The sequence below is a fragment of the Monomorium pharaonis genome, chromosome 5 (genome assembly GCF_013373865.1).
Source record: "Monomorium pharaonis isolate MP-MQ-018 chromosome 5, ASM1337386v2, whole genome shotgun sequence".
NCBI lineage: Eukaryota > Metazoa > Arthropoda > Insecta > Hymenoptera > Formicidae > Monomorium > Monomorium pharaonis.
In genome coordinates, this window is record NC_050471.1 from 20,955,967 (window position 1) to 20,977,313 (window position 21,347).

Below are 21,347 nucleotides of genomic sequence, written 5' to 3' on the forward strand. Positions count from 1 at the left end.
CAAAATATATGTAAATCTATATAATTATACATAAAATGTCCATATATTTCTATATTAATTTATTTTTTGTAAAATTTTTATTTAGTATAAAATAATAATCATACTGAAATAATGGATTAAAAAAATAATTTTTTTACTGTTCTTTTTACTAAAAGTTAAATATGAAAAATAAGAAAAAATTTCTCACGTATGATCATATGTATTTTCTTAAATCTTAAAATATAAATATAGGCAATTTTTTTAGACAATTATATAGGCAATTTTTTTTTTTTTTTTTAGGACATATCTTGTGTATATTATAATTATATATACTTTGCATAAAACGTTGGATTGAAAAGAATTTAAAAATATAGACAGTTTAAATACTTTCTGAATTCTGCTTAAAAAAGGATTCAATTTATTTCAAATCTTTTTATTTTATCGCATTCAATAAAATTTCATCAAATGCCAACTCTTGCATTCAAAAGAATTCACTCGAGTCTAAACAATTCTTCGCATTTAAACGCAATAAGAGGCATTGAAATAATTGCGAATCCTCACATTAAAAAGATTCACTTCTGCTAATTGTTATCGGATTCAGAGGCATACCAGATTTCGTGATTCTATTCTCAATATCGCACTGAAAAGTATTGGCCCATAATCTAATCCGAAATTTTTGCAAAGCAGAATTCATGATAAAATCTCGTGAATGCGAAACATTATTATTGAATAAGACATTTTATGCAGGGTATTTATATATAAAAAAATTTTTTTCCTATGAAAAAAAAATAATAATAAATTATCAATTCATACAGAATATGCCTTAATCGGTCAAAGCTGATCAAACTGTTTGCGCTAATATTTACTTGCGTGATTTTATATATCTTTCCAAGTTCATTGATAATAATGAATTATCATATTATTGATAATAATAAATTATTATATTATTGACATAATTTCTCTCTATATATATTACATAAAATATTAAATAAATACAACGGATTTTTATTTTTGTTTTTATTGTTATTTTTTTATAGCTGCTAAAATTATCGGACTTTATGAATCGGGAGTAAACAGAAATAAAATCGCTCAAACGGTAGGATGTAGTGGACGCACAGTGAGTAGATGGATCATACAAAATATCGAACGAAAAACCCGGAATCTCTAAAAGATTACCGAAAAAACAATGCAAGACCAAGGCAAACTACAGCACAATAAGATAACAATATTGTTGAATTTGTTAAAAATTCTTCCAATGCTGCTACAACAGTTTACGCAATAATTTTCCAATTTTGGAAAACACGGTGAGACGAAAACTTGCAGTAGCATTGAAATGATTTTCAACTGATTCAACAATATTTTTATTTTGTTTTGCAGTTTTTCTTGACCTTGCATTGATCTGTAGTTTTTCTTGTTTTTTCTAATCTTAAATTTTTTAAGATTGGAAAAAGCTTCTCGCTTGATATTTTGAAATTCATCTATTCATTATGCGTTTAAATTAAATTTTTAAAAACATTATCATGGTCACGTAAATATCACACGCTATGTAATATTTTTGCAAATATATATATATATATATATATATATATATATATATACACATATATATCTAATTTTATAACAATACATATAATATATATAATACGTATTATCATAATATTATAATAATATTAATATATATTCATGACTCTTTATATTTATAATAATTAGATATATATAATTATATTATATAATATTATGTGTATGTGTGTTGCATGCGCATGTGTGTTTATGTGTGTGCATGCATTAATTTTTGTTATTGTTTTGTTTATTAAAATGGTCGTAAAAGTGACACACAATGCAACGTAATATTTTTGCAAATTTATCAGAAAGTGATAGAGGACGAATTATCAGACTCTATGAATCGGGAGTAAGCAGAAGTGAAATCGCTCAAACGGTAAGATGTAGTGAACGCACAGTGGGTAGGTGGATAACAAAATATCGAACAGAAGGCCTAGAATCTCTAAAAGATCACCGAAAGAATAATGCAAGACCAAGGAAAACTACAGCACAAGATGATGAAAACATTGTTCAATTAGTGGATGAAAACCCTTTTAATGCTGCTGCAACAGTTCTACGCAACAATTTTCCAATTTCGGAAAGCACGGTGAGACGTCGATTGAAATCGACTAAGATTCATTCACATCCACCAGCGAAAAAAATTGCACTTACAGAAAATCACAGGAATCAAAGAATGCAATTTGCACGAGAATATTTAAATACACCGCAGGAAGTATGGAACGCAATGATATTTTTGGACGAAGTAACGTTTTCTTCTGCTGAAGACGGGAGATATAGAGTATGGCGACCGGATGGAGAGAAATATGTTATTCCCTATAAACAAAGTGGAAGAATTAGCTTGGGATTTTGTGGAAGCATGACATCCTCAAGATTAATGGATATTGTAGAATTATCACCACATATGGATGCTGAAGAATATGTGGAGATTTTGGAAGTAATTTTAAAACCTAGCGCTAGACAAATATATCCTGAAGAACAATACCCAGTTATTAAAATCGTTCAAGACAACAGTGCTGTACACACTTCAAGAATGGTTCAGTTATGGTTTGAAGCAAATCCTGATTTTCAACTAATACCATGGCCAGCAAAGTCACCCGATCTAAATCCGATTGAAAACGTATGGGGCAAGATGAAATCATCATGGATATCAGGTCAATTAAGAACCAAAGAAGCGTTAAGAGATCATGTTTACCAAGTTTGGAATCAATTAGCGTTGACACCCGATTACACGCAAAATTTAATTAATTCGATGTCGAGACGATTAGAATTAGTACTCCAAAATGATGGTTTCTGGATTCCATATTGGTAAGTATAAATTCAATAACAATTTAAAAAAGTAAATAAAAATTTAAGATTAGAAAAAACAAGAAAAACTGCAGATCAATGCAAGGTCAAGAAAAACTGCAAAACAAAATAAAAATATTGTTGAATCAGTTGAAAATCATTTCAATGCTACTGCAAGTTTTCGTCTCACCGTGTTTTCCAAAATTGGAAAATTATTGCGTAAACTGTTGTAGCAGCATTGGAAGAATTTTTAACAAATTCAACAATATTGTTATCTTATTGTGCTGTAGTTTGCCTTGGTCTTGCATTGTTTTTTCGGTAATCTTTTAGAGATTCCGGGTTTTTCGTTCGATATTTTGTATGATCCATCTACTCACTGTGCGTCCACTACATCCTACCGTTTGAGCGATTTTATTTCTGTTTACTCCCGATTCATAAAGTCCGATAATTTTAGCAGCTATAAAAAAATAACAATAAAAACAAAAATAAAAATCCGTTGTATTTATTTAATATTTTATGTAATATATATAGAGAGAAATTATGTCAATAATATAATAATTTATTATTATCAATAATATGATAATTCATTATTATCAATGAACTTGGAAAGATATATAAAATCACGCAAGTAAATATTAGCGCAAACAGTTTGATCAGCTTTGACCGATTAAGGCATATTCTGTATGAATTGATAATTTATTATTATTTTTTTTTCATAGGAAAAAAATTTTTTTATATATAAATACCCTGCATAAAATGTCTTATTCAATAATAATGTTTCGCATTCACGAGATTTTATCATGAATTCTGCTTTGCAAAAATTTCGGATTAGATTATGGGCCAATACTTTTCAGTGCGATATTGAGAATAGAATCACGAAATCTGGTATGCCTCTGAATCCGATAACAATTAGCAGAAGTGAATCTTTTTAATGTGAGGATTCGCAATTATTTCAATGCCTCTTATTGCGTTTAAATGCGAAGAATTGTTTAGACTCGAGTGAATTCTTTTGAATGCAAGAGTTGGCATTTGATGAAATTTTATTGAATGCGATAAAATAAAAAGATTTGAAATAAATTGAATCCTTTTTTAAGCAGAATTCAGAAAGTATTTAAACTGTCTATATTTTTAAATTCTTTTCAATCCAACGTTTTATGCAAAGTATATATAATTATAATATACACAAGATATGTCCTAAAAAAAAAAAAAAAAAATTGCCTATATAATTGTCTAAAAAAATTGCCTATATTTATATTTTAAGATTTAAGAAAATACATATGATCATACGTGAGAAATTTTTTCTTATTTTTCATATTTAACTTTTAGTAAAAAGAACAGTAAAAAAATTATTTTTTTAATCCATTATTTCAGTATGATTATTATTTTATACTAAATAAAAATTTTACAAAAAATAAATTAATATAGAAATATATGGACATTTTATGTATAATTATATAGATTTACATATATTTTGTATAAAAAATTTTTTATTGAGTCTCTCTATAATTTGTATTATTTTAATCTACTTATTTTTTTAACAATATATACAGCTTAGACTATATATACTAAATTAGCATAAATTATTATTTTTTTTTTAACTACATGATACAATATTTTGCAAAGTGCATTTAAAACTGTTGAGAATGTGCGTGCACACCATTTGAAAATAATATCTTTTTAGATTAACAGTCATGATGCACGAATATCTAGATGAGATGCGCCTAGTTGTTACTGGCCCTGAATGCGGCTTATTTCATGTAGGAAGGCATTATTGACGCCTACTGTACGTGATGGCATTAGCAATGCATTTGCTTTTTAACTTGTATAGGTACGGGGGGATCGCGCTTAACTTTCGAAAATTTTTATTTTTTGTAACATAAAAAATTAAATAAAAAAATATTTTATATAGTTATACATTAAAAATAAGCATCATGTACGAAAATTATAATCATTCTGCTAAAAAAATATTTATATATAGCCATCAAAATAAATAATAAACGTTGAATTCTAGATTTATAATTATATTTTAAAATTAGAATATGGATTTGCTTCCTTTTTACACACAATACACGTTTTTGTCATTGCTCTCTTAATCACTTTATAACCGTATTAAATTTTATAAATGACGCGATGTACGAACGCAGACTCAGCAGATTTCAAAACAGTACTCTTGCGCATGCACGATCGAACAAAGACAGAGGGGCCTTTATTCGGATCTCTCTTTTTATTCCTCTATCGCTTTTTTGGCTCTCTTACGTACTCTATTCTTATATCTCTATGGTTAAAAGTGGAAAATTTTGAGACCTGTGGCATGAGGATCGGACCACAAATGACGGAGTATTCTCCGGACATACATTCAGACGTCCGCGAATTATATATATATGATAATATATATACATACATACATACAAAGACACAAGAATCGAGTAAACATTTTAAGATTATTTTAAGATCGTAATTATATTTATTTATATATGCTTTGTTATAAAATATAAATTACAATATCTTCACGATATAAATTTCTACAATAAAATATCTGAGTTTTGTATTTATTGTAAAACTCCAAATATACATATCACAGCCAGGCGTTTACACCATCGGATATAATTAATAACTAAATTGCTAAATGTACAAACACACATTATGAAAAATTTATACAAGGGATTGCGTGTATATACGTGTATACATATATGTTCCATAACATTATGGAAAAACTTTGGGTTAAAAATCAATATAAAGAAAGATGATTCAGCTAGAATATTTACAATTAAAAGTAGCACCATCGAAAATTATACCAAAAACTATACATTTGATGTTCTAGCAAAAGTTTTGCCATTCTTGTTTTTTCAAGAAAAAAAACTTTCTTGCATGTTGAATTCTTTCAGATTTTTTTGCTAATTATTTCTTTATATCTCTTTTGTAACAAGTGTCTCTGTGTTTATGGACAGTGTAAAATTTATTGAAATCTTCAATGTTTCTACTGGAAATAATATACACTATGCAAACTTCTCTAGTTAATTCAATGTTAAAATGTCTGAATTGTGTAAAAGTGCAGAAAGAAAAACATCTGTTAAAATAGCATTTTGAATACAACATCTGTAAAGTAATTTTATTTTATTCTTTAATTTAAATTGAATATATTTTAAATTATATGTTTAATATATATTTTGAATATATTTGTATATATAAGACAAAAGCTCAAATCAATGTAAAAAAACCCGATATAGATTCTATTTGTATATTATTTAAGCTTTCTCGACTTTCTCAAAATCCTGCGTTACGCGTGTAGTTATTTGCAGAGGTATTGAGAATAATTCTTCCCATGGAGACTGAATAGAATTTATTACAGCCTCAATAGCACCAGAAGAGACAAATTTCAAGGTCCAGCTTTCCTCGAGGCCCGCAATCTCGTCCAAGAAATTCAAAGTCAACCAAGTGTCACAATGTTCCTAAAATTATAATATTATAATAATATGATATAATACACAGTAAATGTGCAGGGAAAACGCATCTCAGTAGTGTAATAATGTGTAGTAATAAAAACTTTCAATCGCAGAACGTTTTGTTTATATATTGTTTATAACCGTACTGTTAGTCCCCTCCCCTGCATAAAATAACTACTTAAGAACACTAATTTTTTCTAACAAGGAAACCTCGCGGACCCGAAAATTCTGATTTAATGAAACTTAGCATAAATGTAGAGGGAGTAAAATTAGAAATTTTTAGTTGGTGCTTAGAAACGGTTTAAAGGGTTTTCGAAAATACCCTTCAAAAGTTGAGGTTTTTTTACGTTTTTTCAATATATTCGTAATTTTTAATAATAAATATTTTTTCGTAAACTAAATAAAATATCAAAAGATATTTTATACAAAAGTTTTACAGCATAAATACTTCTATTTCTAAAACTATGCTATTCATTTTTTGAAAAAAAAAAAAAAAAAAAAAAAAAAATTGTTTTTCAAAAATTCAACTATTCCTATGTTGAATGTTTATTGCACCAAAATTTTAATTTTAGTGAAATTCGGTAATGTAGAAGGGGAATACATGAATTTAGAAAATTTTAGTTGGTGCTCAAAAACAGTGTAAAGGGTTAAAACCACCCTTCAAAGGTTGAGATATTTTTGCCTTTTTTTCCGATATATCTCGTAAACTTAACGAAACATCAAAAAATGTTTTATACAAAAGTTTTACAGTATAAATACTTTCATTTAAATACGCCGTTTATTTTTCAAAAAATTTTTTAATTAAAAAATTTTTTAATAAAATTAACTCTTATGTAGCATTTATAAAGTAATTATACTATCTTATATTACGTATTATTTGTATCATTTATGTGTATATTATCTATGTTATAATACTATATATTTGTATTATCTACATTTTCGTATGTATTATTTTTTGTGACAGTTGCGCAATATTAGAGTAGTCACGTTGTTTTCACACAGTGTTCATTCTGTCTGTCATATTTCACATTCATGTTTTATATTCATCATGTCACAGTATGCATCAAATATGAAATAGAAATCACTTATTAATAAAAGTTGGGTATCTTTATTAATGATGTTACGCGTCATTTTCACATCAGTATTAAGTGACGTCTAACACGTGCTTGATTATTCTGTTAAATTGTTTAAATTTTTAATCAAACAAAGCATAATGTTACACATAAATGTTGCAAATGTTCTTAATATGTGAATTGTTTTATTTTAAATTACACATATTCTCCCAACGCCTATAAATAGAAGAGAAATATTATGTGAAGTGATAAAGAATATCAACAAATAATGTAGCATTTGTTGTACACACCGACACTGTTTTAGAATTTCAAAATTATTAATAAGTGGATTTAACTGATATAGAATTTGTAAGAAAAAAGGAAGAATGATGATGATTATGAACCTGATAATGAAGATAATTGAACCAGAAAACGAAATTTTAAATAGTAACTATAAAAAAACCATGGAATATTGGAAAAGTGAAAAAAAGGTCAATACATAATATAAAATAGTATAATTACTTTATAAATGCTAGATACATAAAAGTCAATTTTATTAAAAAACTTTTTTAATTAGAAAAACTTTTAATTAGAAAAAAATTTTTTTAATTAAAAACAGTGTAGTTAAATGAAAGTATTTATACTATAAAACTTTTATATAAAACATTTTTTTATGTTTCGTTAAGTTTACGTGATATCGAAAAAAATCAAAAATATCTCAACATTTGAAGGATAGTTTTAATATTTTAAACCGTTTTTGAGCACCAACTAAAATTTTCTAAATTCATGTATTGTCCCCCTCTACATTTGTGCCAAATTTTACTAAAATTAAAATTTTGATGCAATAAATATTCAACACAGAAAGTATAAAAAGTGAATTTTTGAAAAATTTTTTTTTCAAAAAATAAACAGCATAATTAAATAGAAGTATTTATGCTGTAAAACTTTTGTATAAAACATCTTTTAATATTTTGTTTAGTTTACAAGATATATCGAGAAAAGGTAAAAACCGTCAACTTTTGAAGGGTGGTTTTTACCTTTTAAACCGTTTATTTAAAATTTAAAATTTTATTTAAAATTTTTGAATTCATGTATTTACGCCTTCTAAACTTATGTCAAGTTTCATAAAAATCAGAATTTTTGGGTTTGCGAGGTTTCTTTGTAAGTTATAGCTAACATACATCAGAAATTACTAACTATTCCAATCAAATTGCTCATAACTTGTTCTTTAGCAATCAACGGTATTTGATCGCTGCTCGGTATAAGCCATTGAACATTGTCTTTCAGTATCACCAACGTTGTATCTGTCACTATTAATCCGGATAGTCTTAGTTCGATAGTGACATTTTGATGTTTCAATATCGCGGAGGAAAACATTGCCAGTAATCTTACGATGTTCCTAGTTTGATAATTGACAGTATTCATTAGTACATTGTGCATCAAAATGCTGTAATGCTCTGGAATAGAGAATTCCACCTCACAGCTAACAGGTAACTGCAAATCTATCAACAAACACATATAAACAGAAATAAAATAAGTTATTGTCAATATATTCAGATTTAAATACTTAATTTCAAGATTCTCATAATTAGTAAATCTCATCGATGTATAAGGAACACATTTTACCTGTAATATAAAATAAAAAATTTGACGTTCTTTGGAAATCTTGCAGAATACAGAGCACAGTGATGGCAAGATGCTCTTCGCCGGCTTTACCAGTTTGTTGTAATTCGATCAAAATGCCCTGTTTAAATGGTAGCGGCACAAAAGATCTCAATCTGTCCGTCGTCCAACTGACTTCCTTGTGAAGCCAACGTTGTGGATCCTCCCTATTACAAATTCCTTTTTCTTCTTTTGTTCTTTGCAACTAATTTTAAGAATAAGGAGTTTTTCTCGGGACTTTAACGTTATAATAAATAAAACTATATATAAAATTATGTTCTTAAAATTTTAATTAATTCTAAATAAACTACAATTAAGCGATGTTTAAGGAGTAACATGATCCCTGAGGCTCTAAAATGATCACCTAAGTTCGGGAATTTTTTGTAAACAAATAAATAGCTTTATTTAAAAAACAAATATAAACCATTTTATTATACACATATTAAATTGTTTAAAAAAATGTTTAATTATTTATTTATAATTGTTTAAAATGACGGTGATACTGGCACATTTCCCCGCAAATGCACTTTTTCTAATTTGGGTGTAACGCTTTTTTTATCCGACTGACTTGAAATTTTAACATCATCTTCTATACATCACACAATAGGATTTTTGCGAAACATTGAAAATTCTTTTTGCAATAATAATTTGTTTATCTAATTTTTGACCACAAAAATGTACTTTTTCCTAAAAATAGCTGTTATTTAAAAAAAGGATATTTTTTTAAACGGCTTTGTACTTGTAATTGCAATCAATATAGAAAATAATTTTGAATTTTTCGAGGTTAAATCTTAGAGAAATCTTGCACGCAAAATGATGTCTAAAAAAAGTGCGTTTGCGGAAGTGTGCCAGTACGCCGCTATTTTAATCAATTATAAGTAAATAAAAATTTTCCAAATAATTTAATATGTATATAATAAAATAGATTATACTTTTTTAAATAAACCTATTTGCCCACAAAAAATTTCCAAATTTGGGTATTGTTTTAGGGATGGCGTTATCCCTTAAAAAATAAAGTTTTATCACAAAGCCTTATAGTGACTTCTATCTCATGATGTAAAGTTAAAAAAACTAGAATAAATAATAATCTTTGTCGATATTTTTCTTAAAAAACAATACATAAAAAAACAATTATATTAAAAATACATTACTTTAACCTTATAGAAACCATCATCTTGAAAAAATTTTCTTACTGATTTTACATACTTAAAATTTCTGTAAATGAACAATTTATGGATATTTACTTTTTTATCTTTATTTTGTCAATACCTAGCCTTCTTAATAATAAGAAGCATTGCATTTTAGTGATTAATAGAACATATATTTCCATTTCAGTTTTTAAGCATAACTAAACTGCATACAATCGGACCTCTCATTTAGCATAGCCACGGGACCAAATATGATAAATGGGAGGTTCGTGTTAGCGCCGCCCAAAACAGAGTCGTACGTACATATCGTCAGATCCAGTTTCAAATTATGGAGGTTAGAATGTGATTCTTGCATTGGCAAGTACGTATGTACGGACCTGATGCAGACGACTGCGCATCGTGTACGCGCAGCGACTGTGATCACATGGTATACTAAACGGAGGTTTTTGGTATGCTAAATGGAAGGTCTGACTGTAGATATCAAGAGGCACGGTAGTGTACGCGCGCGAGGCACTGCCGTGTCTCTATTACGCGAGACGGCGTTTGCAAGATTCCGTAGTTATTGGATTCTCAATAACGGCTGATCGTTTGATTTCTAAATAGGCTAATAGATAGCTTGCATCTAATTTATATAACAAAAGTGTTCCTATTTTTCCGTTACGTGACTTACGAGCGAAGATATTGCAATTTAAAGTTTCGCATCAAGAGTAAAAATATTTTTAAGAAACGTCGTAGTCATCGTCGTCTCCCGGACAGGTGATAGGGATTTGTACTTTTGCTTTCAGCGTAATAGATGGTTTTGGATTTTAATTATTTACGAGTTGACACGGACACGAAAAGTTACATGTCATTGGTTGCGTCCGCGCCATCCGCGTGTCGAGGTAATGATTAATACGCGGAGAGTTTCACGTCTATGATGTGACAGTTCGAGGTTAGTGTTGACGTGCGCGAGATTAGTGACGGGTTAGTTAGTTTTATGCATAATTTGCATATTATATCGTGGATTACATCGTGGAGGAGAATACGGCTGTGCCTAACTTGAAGAATTTAGTAAAATACTATGCGTTGTATAATCAGATAAGTTACATAAAATTTTCATTTTTTTGTATAGAATAAGTATTCTGAGATAAAAATAAAACTTTGTTATATTTTATTTTTAGTTATTTTACTCTTTCTAGCACAATAATTATAATTTATTTACATGTGTAAATAACTTACTTTATGTCACTTATCTTACTTTTACTTATTATTTCTTAACTACTTCTAATTTTCTCTCTTTCTCTCTCTTTTTACTCGTCCACTTTTTACTCTCATTTTTCTTTTTCTATTTTAGGTTTTTCTACTTTAGATTTAAATAAAGTGTTTCTTCTTCTCTTTTTTTTAACATAGTAACTAAAAATAATACCAAAACTAAAACCATAACACAAAGTACTAACCTGTCTCAGAATACTTATTTCTATTTAAAAAAAAATGAAAATTTTGTGTAATATACTTATTTATTAATAAGGAAGAGTACAAAATAAAAAGTATACAATTTTTTTATTTAAATACATCTATACAATTTATAAGGATTATAAATATAAAAATTTTGAATTTTTTACTACAATTAATAATTAAAATTAATAAAGTTATTTTTAAAAATTATCACGTGACTCATAAACGCTCAACGATTGGTTGTTGCTGTCGTGACGTCATACCGTTACTTCGAAGAGGATCACTAAATCTTTATTTTATTAAATAACTATTTATTATAAAATATGGTGAAAACAAGATTTGTTAAAGCTGACTCAAGAAATTTACCTAAAATTGATATATTTATGGTGGCTGAATTTATCAAAACTGATGATAAATCTAACGCAGCAGAAATAAGATTGGTTAAAGCATCTTTGTAAGTACAATATATGTATTGTACATATGTGTGCATATGTATAATAATAATTTTTAATAATGTATATTCTTTTATTGCAATATTATTGGACATTAAAAGTTTTTTAATACAGGTCATCTCGAGAAACCTACGGCGATATTGCTATAGGTTATGTTTGTTTACATAGAGAATCTTTACGTTGTACCATAAAAGAAAAAATATGTCCAGAACACCGAGTAAGATCTTGACACCGAGTATGATATCTTGACAACAGTAATAATTTGTTGGTTGATCTGCTCGATGAGCTACTTTAAACCATAACTTGCGCTTTTCATTCTCTGGCACGGAAAAAAACTTTTTCCGAATGTTTCATCTGTGTATTTGAACGCAGGGGTACAAAACGTCGACGATACAATTTTTTCTCACTTATATTATTTTTTTTCGCAAAAAATAATAAACTTTTAATAAGGACCTAATATCTTTCCCGTGTTGTTATGAATGAGAAATGGTATGACGTCACATAGATAGCGTTTTTTTACAGTGACGCGTTTTAGATCCGTTTAAAAGTAATTTTTAATAATTTGTTTTCTGATAAACTTTGCTTTAAAAAATCTGAGAATAAAAATTACCTTAAAAAACATACGCAAACTTTCAAATAGAAATATTTTTTTTTAATTGTATTTTTCCCTATTGTACAACATATAGTGTTATACTAATCTTCAAATTAGGCACAGCCGTTTTTTCCTTCACAATGTAATCCACGATGTAATAGGCATATTATAAAAATAAATTAAAATATAATCAGAAAAGAAAAAAAAACCAATACAATTTTGTTTTGTCATTTTAATTCAGTCTCAGTCTCAGTCTCAATCTTTAAATTTAGTATGATATAGACTTCAAAATTGTCTTATGAATTCATATATATTATAAAACGGAATACCTGTCACTACAAAATGAGTGAAATCACACCAAAATTAAAAAAAAAAAGGTATTAATAGCGTTTTCTACTGTGAAAACTGGTGCAGCACCAACGCTGCGGTAGATTTCGATGAAAACTCCACTAGCGCAATAATGGTGCAGGTTTAGTGTGGTTCAGTGGAACACATCATTAGACACTTTAGGTTTAAAAATTAGACAATTTCATTGTTATAAAGTTTACTAAAATAATGTAATAACATATATACTTTAATGTAATACCTTAAAGCACGAACATAACATCTATTTAATTTGCACTGGCACCTTCCACCGTCTTGAAAGACGAAGCAAAAGTTGCACTTGGTGCAATTTTTTTGCATCAATTTTGTCAGACAATTGCATCAATTTTGTAGAACATTAAATACTGAAAATATGTAAACTGATTTTTACAGTGGAACAATAAAATTGCACTCAGTGCGCACCAGTATTGCATTAGTTTTCTCAGTAGAAAACGCTATAAAAAGCACCAAGTATATGCGCGCAAGAAACGCTCTAAAAAATCTATTCTTGTACAAAATAATGTTAATTTGGCACTACAAATGTATGAAATTTTAGTGAACTAATCTTTTCCCCAAAAAGAACAAAATATTTATTTTCTCTACAAAGGTAATAATATGAAGAAAAATGCGCCAACTATGGATGTTCATACGAACTAGAACATCTACTTTTACAAATAATTATTTGTACAAATATTACAAATAAATATTTTAATACAAATATTTTACTACAAAAACTTGGCGCCGCTAAATACCGAATAATTAGCCAGCTTTTTTTTTATGTGTGTATCCGATTAATTTCCTTAAAAACTTTAATACCGTTTGATATTGAAAATTATATCAAAGTAGAAGCTTACCCTTCTGGCCCGTGAATTTTAAGGATGTAAACCTTGGATGTAGACAATACTAAACATCCAGTAAATGTCTCTTGCAGAGAATGCATCAAAATTTCTGCCTGTATAAAAAAGTAACATGGGGTGTCAATTATATAATTCTATTTAATTTGAACTTGAGCCTGTCATGTATAATTAAGTTAAATTTAATGGATTTTTTAAGAGACTGACCTTGAGAAGAAATACGAGCTCTTCGTTTTCATGTTCGAATATGTTGAGAATGATATGTAGTTTGATTCTGTGATCTACGCTGCTAAAATCAGTATACGAATATTGCACGTTACTGCCAAAAAAGTTTGACGCCTCTTCACCCTTCAAGGTCTTACTACCAACTTTGATGCTTTGTAGCAAGCCTGAAAATGGCATGCAGAGAGATATAAATATTATAAAGTACGCCTGTTCAAACTCAGCTCGCGAGTTGAATGCACTTCCACCTTTCCATTTCAAAAGTGAGACGGAGAGTGAACAAAAAAGGATTAGTCACTCTAGCAACAAAAGGATATGCGCTTTAACGTCAAAAGTGCGTTCAGCTTAAACAGGCCTGCTATAAAGACATTACTATTAGCATATACGATCATCGAATTGTTTAATTTTACCTCCCAGCATCGATGTTAAGTTGGTCACAGGAGCAAACGCAGTTTCTTTTTCGCTATCACTACTATAAGATCTTGTATCGATGTTCGATTTGACAACTTTATTTTCATATGCCGTGCATATACTGTCTGTCAATGAGCCTGTAAATAAAATTAACTTTACTTACCATTAAAATAAAAATTAAGATTAATAAATTAATAAATTAATTTCAACATGTAGTTATGTAATTTTATAATAGATTCTTATACAAACTATAACATATTAATTAAAAATTAATTACAATATATATTATAAAATTACTTATTATATATCTTTTTTCTTCCACAAAGTCAAATAAATTTAATTCCCATGAAAAAAATGCAAATTATAATGAAATTAATCAAGTGTGACATATCGTTGACTTATTAATTGTACATAATTATTTGCAAAAGAAGGCAAATTATAAAGAATACATACCCGAAGAGCTACTCTCTGTCAGGCCCGTCATAATTGACGTTGCATCTGGTATTGTTATTAAAGAAGAAGCAATTGCTGTACGTTTTTCTTCCATTGAACGTTTTCGATTTGGTGTGACATTTGTCCTACAATCAATGGATATTATGGTAGAAATATCAGTATAATTATCGAGACAAGCAAATCTTAACAAGATTATATATATATGTCTATTTCTTTCTCCGTATAAAATTTTATTAAAGAAGGAGTTGTTTTCGTTTTTTAATGCGCTTGTATAACAGCTGACTCACATACAAGATGTCCAGTATTATAAGTTACAAATATCACTATTCTAAATAATAACTTCAATCAAGCAAACTAACTTTAGCGTTTCATCTAAAACTTCAATGCTGCTCTGACTTGGATTACTGAGTATTTCTATGTCACTTTCGTATTTCTTTGTCAGAACATTTGTAGATGGTGTGGATTCCCTCGATTCTTCTAAACTCGTCGCTGAACCTGACAATGGTGAATATCAATTTAGATAAAGAAATAAGTAACATTTTGTTATGTCTTCTGCAAATTGAGAAAGAGAAAAAAATGAACCAAAGAAAATCTTGAATCTTAAATCAAACATGCAAATTTTTTAAATGAATGCATCATGTCGCATTTATAAAGAGAAAAATTGGAAATTATAGGCGCTTCTATATAATACCAAAAAGAAAAGAGTTAAAGAAATTATTACTAACAGTAATATATATATTTAAATGTCCAATTTTTTTACATGTAAAAAGGGTGTGTTTGTAAAGAGACATTTAAGTCTGTCAGCTGCTGAAAATTTTCTTAAGATTAAAACTCTGTTTTCAGATATTAAAAGAAAAAGAAGATGGAAAAATTATTAATTATTTGGCTGACTGGTTGATATAAAAAAGAAAAAAGAAAAGAAAAACGGAAAACAGAGGAACAAGAAGGGGAGGGAATGCTAACATAAATTATTGTGGCTGAAGCTTACAGCAGACTTGAGCTTGGGTGTGAGAGTCGGAGTGCACCAGAGAAGTGGTGACAGATTTAGCTCCACCCTCCATTCCACCTGCACCGGTATTAGTATAGAACGCATAAATGTGATAAAACATACAAACGCGCGCATACACGCTAGTTCAGTATATATACGATATGCACATTAATATACACATCTACTTTATCAAAATGCACTTATTATTTTTTAACAGATTAATCGGCTAAGAAGGATTTTATTATTTCTTTTGGATTAAACTAAAATTATCAGACCAATTTCAACACAATTAATTGTTTTGCACAAGCTATACATAGCTATATATAGTAATTCCTAATAATTAGGAAATTAATCGCAAAAATTATCATAAAAATACAAATTGAATGTTATAAAATTTAATTATCTATCTTTTGGCAGTTTTACTTTCCAGACAAATCAAAAGTTGTAAAATTTTTACTATTATTTCTTCTATAACAATTTAAATCTTTAGTTTGATTATCCAATAATTATCTCGCTGAAATTGAAATTCTTGAGAACTAAAATTAAAATTTAACACTGTTGTAATGCCTTAATACTATATTGCAAAAAATACAATGTTGTATTTTTTCCGCAATGCATTAAGAACTTTGTACAGGTTGTGCACAAATAAATTTGTTCTTGTCTTAAGAATCTTACATGCTGACACAACGTAACAATATTATACTGGTAGGGGCTTACCGATACTGGAGAATGATTCGGAATGCGTCAAATTGAATTTCGTTGCATTCTCTGTTGGTTGATTTTTTGTAATTTGATTATTCACATTAGATAAAGATTCTATTTCAATGACCAAGCTGCTGTCGCAAGTAGGACATTTAAAATGTTTCGCACCTAAAAGAAAAAATATTATTTTCGCAATCATCTCCAAAAATGTGCTCTCTCATATTATAAAGCAAACCTATCGTCGATTTAACAGTGAGTGTCACATATAATTCTGGGTCTTGCGAGAACTGCGTCGAACATTTCATGCACTTGAAAACTTTGAGCAGTATTGGCCGTCTTTCGATTTGTTCGTTAATTGTTTTCACAATTTTCTGAAAGAGAATTATACTATAAATTGCACACACACACCTTAAATATTGAATGTTTCTTTCATAGATTTCTACCTTTGCATCTTCCGGTTGCGCAAAATATCTCCTGTTCTCCCTGTCTTTCCTAGTAGTGTCAAAAATAATGTCAACTGTGGGTGGGTTGCTTCTGCCCAAGACGCAAGACAATAAGGAATTTGTCGACCAACAAAATTTGATTTTTCCAGTGACTGCGTCTCTTTCTTTAATATCTCTGCAAATATTGTGATAAAAAAATTTTAACATGATAAAAAATATATAATATAGTATAAAATTGTCTTTACACAAAAGCTGCAATCTTTGCAGTTTTTTCTTATAAATCAGAAATATTTGAATTTAATAATACAATTGTAATTATGTGTTACAATTGTATGCAGTGAAACAGTGACTTACTCAGAGGTTATCACAAGGAAAACATTTTCCAGTTCACCATTGTCCTTCCCTTTTTGAACAATATATAAATCTCCAGCCTCTAAGATTAAAAATAGGTTTATTTTTTGCATACGATATTGTCAATACATTATTTAATATATTTTACATAATTTTTTTACCTTCATTAGGATCATAAATCGGGATAGCAACGCACGTCTTCGGAAGACTGTCTTCATTTCGAGGAATCTCTTTATCATCTTCTACATAATCTGCAATTTTCGATTCGGACTCGTCAGAGGATTTTCCATTATCCATTGCGTAAATCAGGGTATCATGAAGAAATGATGCTGTATTAACATCAGCCAAAGTCTGTATTTTAGACATTTGCGATTTTGAAAATTGTGAAGCAGAATGAAGACCCATAATGTCTTGAACAAAAGATCCTGCGTGACTACTTAACCAATTATTCTCGCCAAATTTTTCTCGTAGATCCAAGATGCGTTTCTTCGTCTCCAAATAATCCTTTGATGACTCTAAAAAAATAAATAAGTGAATAAGATGTTAATAAGCATTGTAAAAAATATATATTTTATCGCTATACCACAAGTTATTATACAGTATTGTCATCACGCTTATTAAACATATTCCATTACTATATACGCGTACGCGATTAAAAAAGGCTTACCCAAATGAGAAGATGCCACCACATCAGGCAGTTTCTTAAGCTCCCCTCTCTCTTGATCGATCTCGTCAATGACCGCTTCTTTAACATTCGACTTCTTCTTACCCTTCATTACACTTTTTTCTAAATTCTCAGGCAACGATATCGTTTGACGATTCAATATGTCCTCATCAAATTCATGTGTATCAGAGTATACAGATATCGAGCTAGTTAGAGATGTCGATTGATTCATGGATATTTCGAAGATTCGATTTTCCGCGACTAGCATTTTTTCTGAATTTGAAAACGGCAGATGATCTAAAACAAACTGCGAAAATTTACTCAAATTTATGTCATATTATGTATCTGTTGTATTTTGCTGTAATTTTCATTACGTAATATTACGAAGGAATACCTTGCTATCTGACAAACTCGGATGCAAATATTTTATGGACAGAATCCTATGTTTTGGATGATATGATAAAGGATTTCCTTCCAAGGATAACCACAACAGGGTAGACATCTTTCGTAATGGCCAAAGGACCAAATGTTCCGTTAAACAGTTAAATGATAAATCTAACTCTGTCAGACATTCTAGGCCTTGAAGACCTGTACAAATGAGTAATAACAATATCATTTGTAAAATAAATAATTATGCGCACACAGTCTGTATAATGTGTATGCATACATGCGTGTCTTACAAAATATTTTTTGTTTTAAAAACTTATATTTTAAAAAGAAAGAGTAAGTTATGTAATTACATGAATCTTTTGCTACTTTCCATTTACATCAAAACTTAGATAATTCTCACTTGTGACGTCATAACTCAGTTAAATGCACGTTCCTTTTGCATTCTCACAAGTGAGATTCAACTGTTTTTTCCTACAATCTAAGCAATTTCAAGACTGTGCTTTACTCAGTCTCGCATACTTTAGAAGTAAGGTTATATATTGAGATAATTTTGTTATTAAAATAAGTGTAGTCATTTGCATGTTTCTTTAAATCACTGAGTAATGTGACGTCACTATCCGAGTATAAAATACTCAATTTCTGAACGACTCAGTCTCACTTTCAGATAAATGAAAAGCAGCATTTGTCTCTTTTCAAACTTGTACATTTTTTAATATCAAAACATATACATTAATTCATAAATTAAAATAATTTTATATTTAATAAATGTGGCAAAATTTTTTTTAGCCTTTTAGGTAGTAAATGTCTAAAAGAAAGTTATTATTACAATAATGACCAACCGTTTAAATTGTCAATATAATTGTTTTTCAACACCAACACTTGTAACGAATGTAACAATGCCTTGTTGAATATAGGTACTTGTTCTAATTTGTTGTAGCCTAGATTCACATATCTCAAGTTTAATAAACAAGATATTTCCTTAGCATCACTTATCATATTATGACTTAGATCCAATATCTGAAGCCAAGGTGCTAATTCTAATGACTTATCCAGACATTTAAGAGCATTATGAGGCAATACCAAGTGCCTCAAGGATGCCCATACAAAACCAACTCCAGCATCACCTCCACAAGCAGCTGTAAAAAGAATAAATATATATAAAATAATTGTGTATGCGCAAAAAATTATAACTTGTATGTTGGTACTAGTTAAAATACATTAATGGACTGTTACTTTGTACATTAAACATTACCTAATAATTGATAAATTGTTGATACTCCCTTTCTACCGGCACACACAATACTTTCCAATTGACCTCTGACACTCTGTAGACCTTTCAATAATTCAATAGATACCTGTTTCAACTCTAAATATTTTAAATGTCTAAACTTAGAGATGTCAATCATAACTTTAATATCGGAAGCATAATGTGTCACTTTTAAACCTATAGTTTTCTGCACAAAATCATGTAGAAACTTTACGTTGCGGAATATGTCTACCTTGGAGCTGTTGCATACATGAAACGAAGAATCCAAATCTTCAGATTCTGATATAATCACCGAGAATGCTTCATTGAGATTATGCAACAGTCTTGTCGACAAGGAAAGCTTGCTAGAAGCACTCAAAATCTTGTCACCATTCTGATGGAGAAGTCTCACAAGTTCCATTATTTCTGGCGTGTTAATTGTGTCTTGCGAGTGACTCATTATCGATTCATTTATTTATTCACTTGAGAAGTCAAACAAAATATTCTTTGCTTTCTATAGTGTCATTTAATCAATCAATTCACAATTTTCCAAGCAAGTTTGAAGCTTCATTAACTTCTAGAATGATAATATTATGTTGTCAGAGTATTACAAAACATTTATTGGTTTCAATATAATCTAATTTATAGATAAAAAAAACATGAAAAACTCAAAAAGATAGCAAGAGTGTAAGAGATAGACTGAACTCCGCTAGAGGTTTCATTTATGTCGTTTATTTAGCATTTGGATAAAAATACAAAAGATTATTTGGTTCTTTCTTTTGCAGAAAAAAGAAACGTTTAGAGAGATGAAACAAAATAAAATATTTCACTTAGCAATGTGAAAAGAATAAAACGTTAAAAGTCTGACATATTTTCTAACCTTTAATGTAAATTTGCGTTTCGATATTCATCGAAAATGTAATATGTGTAATATGTGCTATATCTATAGATTTTTTTTTTCGTTATTCAGCAATGAATATCGAAACGAAAGCGTTTAATTACTCTTTTCACAGTTTTCGTTAGAACATTTTAACTTATAATTTTTGGTATAAAGAGGTATTCAATAAGCTATAGAATCTGAGTGAATCTGAGCAAGTTAAATATTTACTAAAATAATTTTTAATGAGATACAAGTCAAGATGTAACACAACCAATAATAATTAAGACTATAATAATTAAATGAGACATTTTATTTAATACGCAATTGTCGAACAATAAGGGCCATCACACACAAAATGACATGAGCTGCACAAGCATAGCATAAGACCGTTGAACCAATCAGCTCCTAGCATAAGGTAGCCATATTGATTTACATAAGATGCTTATTGGCCTAGAGCTCTTGTGCTATCATAGACCTTATAGATGGACCGGCAATTGCCTACAGTTTGTGTATAGAAAACGGTGTCTAGAAGAGTTAGAAATCAGGATAGGTTAGGAGGTTAGGAAGCACTGGTAGGAAAATGCGGGAAAATGTCCAGGGAGATAAGAGAGAGAGGAGTAAAAGGTAGGTGTATAGAGGAAGGACAGAGAAAATTGGTGATGGATGGTAGTAAGCAGGGTAAAAGAGTGAGTTTTAAGGAACAGGAGGAGGTAGGCAAAGAGAATTTAGATAGGGATGGATTAGCTAAGCTAAGGAAGGAAGTAAAAGCAATAG

The 21,347-nt window shown here is 29.1% G+C and overlaps 1 protein-coding gene and 1 long non-coding RNA gene across 6 annotated transcripts; one reads left to right on the forward strand and one right to left on the reverse strand.

The window, feature by feature from the left end:
• Positions 1 to 5,338: 5,338 nt before the first annotated feature.
• Positions 5,339 to 20,930, reverse strand: LOC105839901 (serine/threonine-protein kinase 11-interacting protein). 3 transcript variants are annotated; one of them, XM_012686532.3, is made up of 19 exons: positions 20,574 to 20,930; positions 19,700 to 20,270; positions 19,287 to 19,583; positions 18,452 to 18,645; positions 18,061 to 18,364; positions 17,555 to 17,908; positions 17,397 to 17,475; positions 17,043 to 17,217; positions 16,835 to 16,970; positions 16,615 to 16,767; positions 15,898 to 15,975; positions 15,269 to 15,404; positions 14,910 to 15,034; positions 14,456 to 14,593; positions 14,031 to 14,212; positions 13,824 to 13,921; positions 8,945 to 9,147; positions 8,516 to 8,820; positions 5,339 to 6,272 (listed from the first exon to the last, which is right to left on the reverse strand). In XM_012686532.3, the coding sequence occupies exons 2-19, from the start codon at positions 20,151 to 20,153 to the stop codon at positions 6,069 to 6,071; spliced, it is 3,615 nt and encodes a 1,204-aa protein (XP_012541986.1). In that variant the 5' UTR covers positions 20,154 to 20,270; positions 20,574 to 20,930; the 3' UTR covers positions 5,339 to 6,068. The 3 variants fall into 3 exon arrangements, with proteins under 3 accessions (XP_012541986.1, XP_028044894.1, XP_028044895.1); XM_028189093.2 differs by lacking the exons at positions 15,898 to 15,975; positions 20,574 to 20,930 and having other exon boundaries at positions 19,700 to 20,292; XM_028189094.2 differs by lacking the exons at positions 5,339 to 6,272; positions 8,516 to 8,820; positions 20,574 to 20,930 and having other exon boundaries at positions 8,959 to 9,185; positions 19,700 to 20,292.
• LOC114253932 lies at positions 9,192 to 17,701 on the forward strand. 3 transcript variants are annotated; one of them, XR_004963246.1, is made up of 3 exons: positions 9,192 to 12,016; positions 15,753 to 15,983; positions 17,564 to 17,701. It is a non-coding gene; the product is annotated as an uncharacterized LOC114253932 (long non-coding RNA). The 3 variants fall into 3 exon arrangements; XR_004963245.1 differs by lacking the exon at positions 17,564 to 17,701 and having other exon boundaries at positions 15,753 to 16,258; XR_004963247.1 differs by lacking the exons at positions 15,753 to 15,983; positions 17,564 to 17,701 and adding an exon at positions 12,129 to 12,969.
• Positions 20,931 to 21,347: the final 417 nt, after the last annotated feature.

Bases quoted from the DNA above. Each gene is read 5' to 3' on its own strand.
- LOC105839901 (XM_012686532.3), bottom strand. From the start codon at position 20,153: ATGAGTCACTCGCAAGACACAATTAACACGCCAGAAATAATGGAACTT. The intron at 17,909-18,060 runs GTAAGCCTTTTT...TTATTTTTTTAG, and splicing joins GGTGGCATCTTCTCATTTGG to AGTCATCAAAGGATTATTTG. The intron at 15,035-15,268 runs GTTAGTTTGCTT...CATTGATTGTAG, and splicing joins GTTTTAGATGAAACGCTAAA to GACAAATGTCACACCAAATC.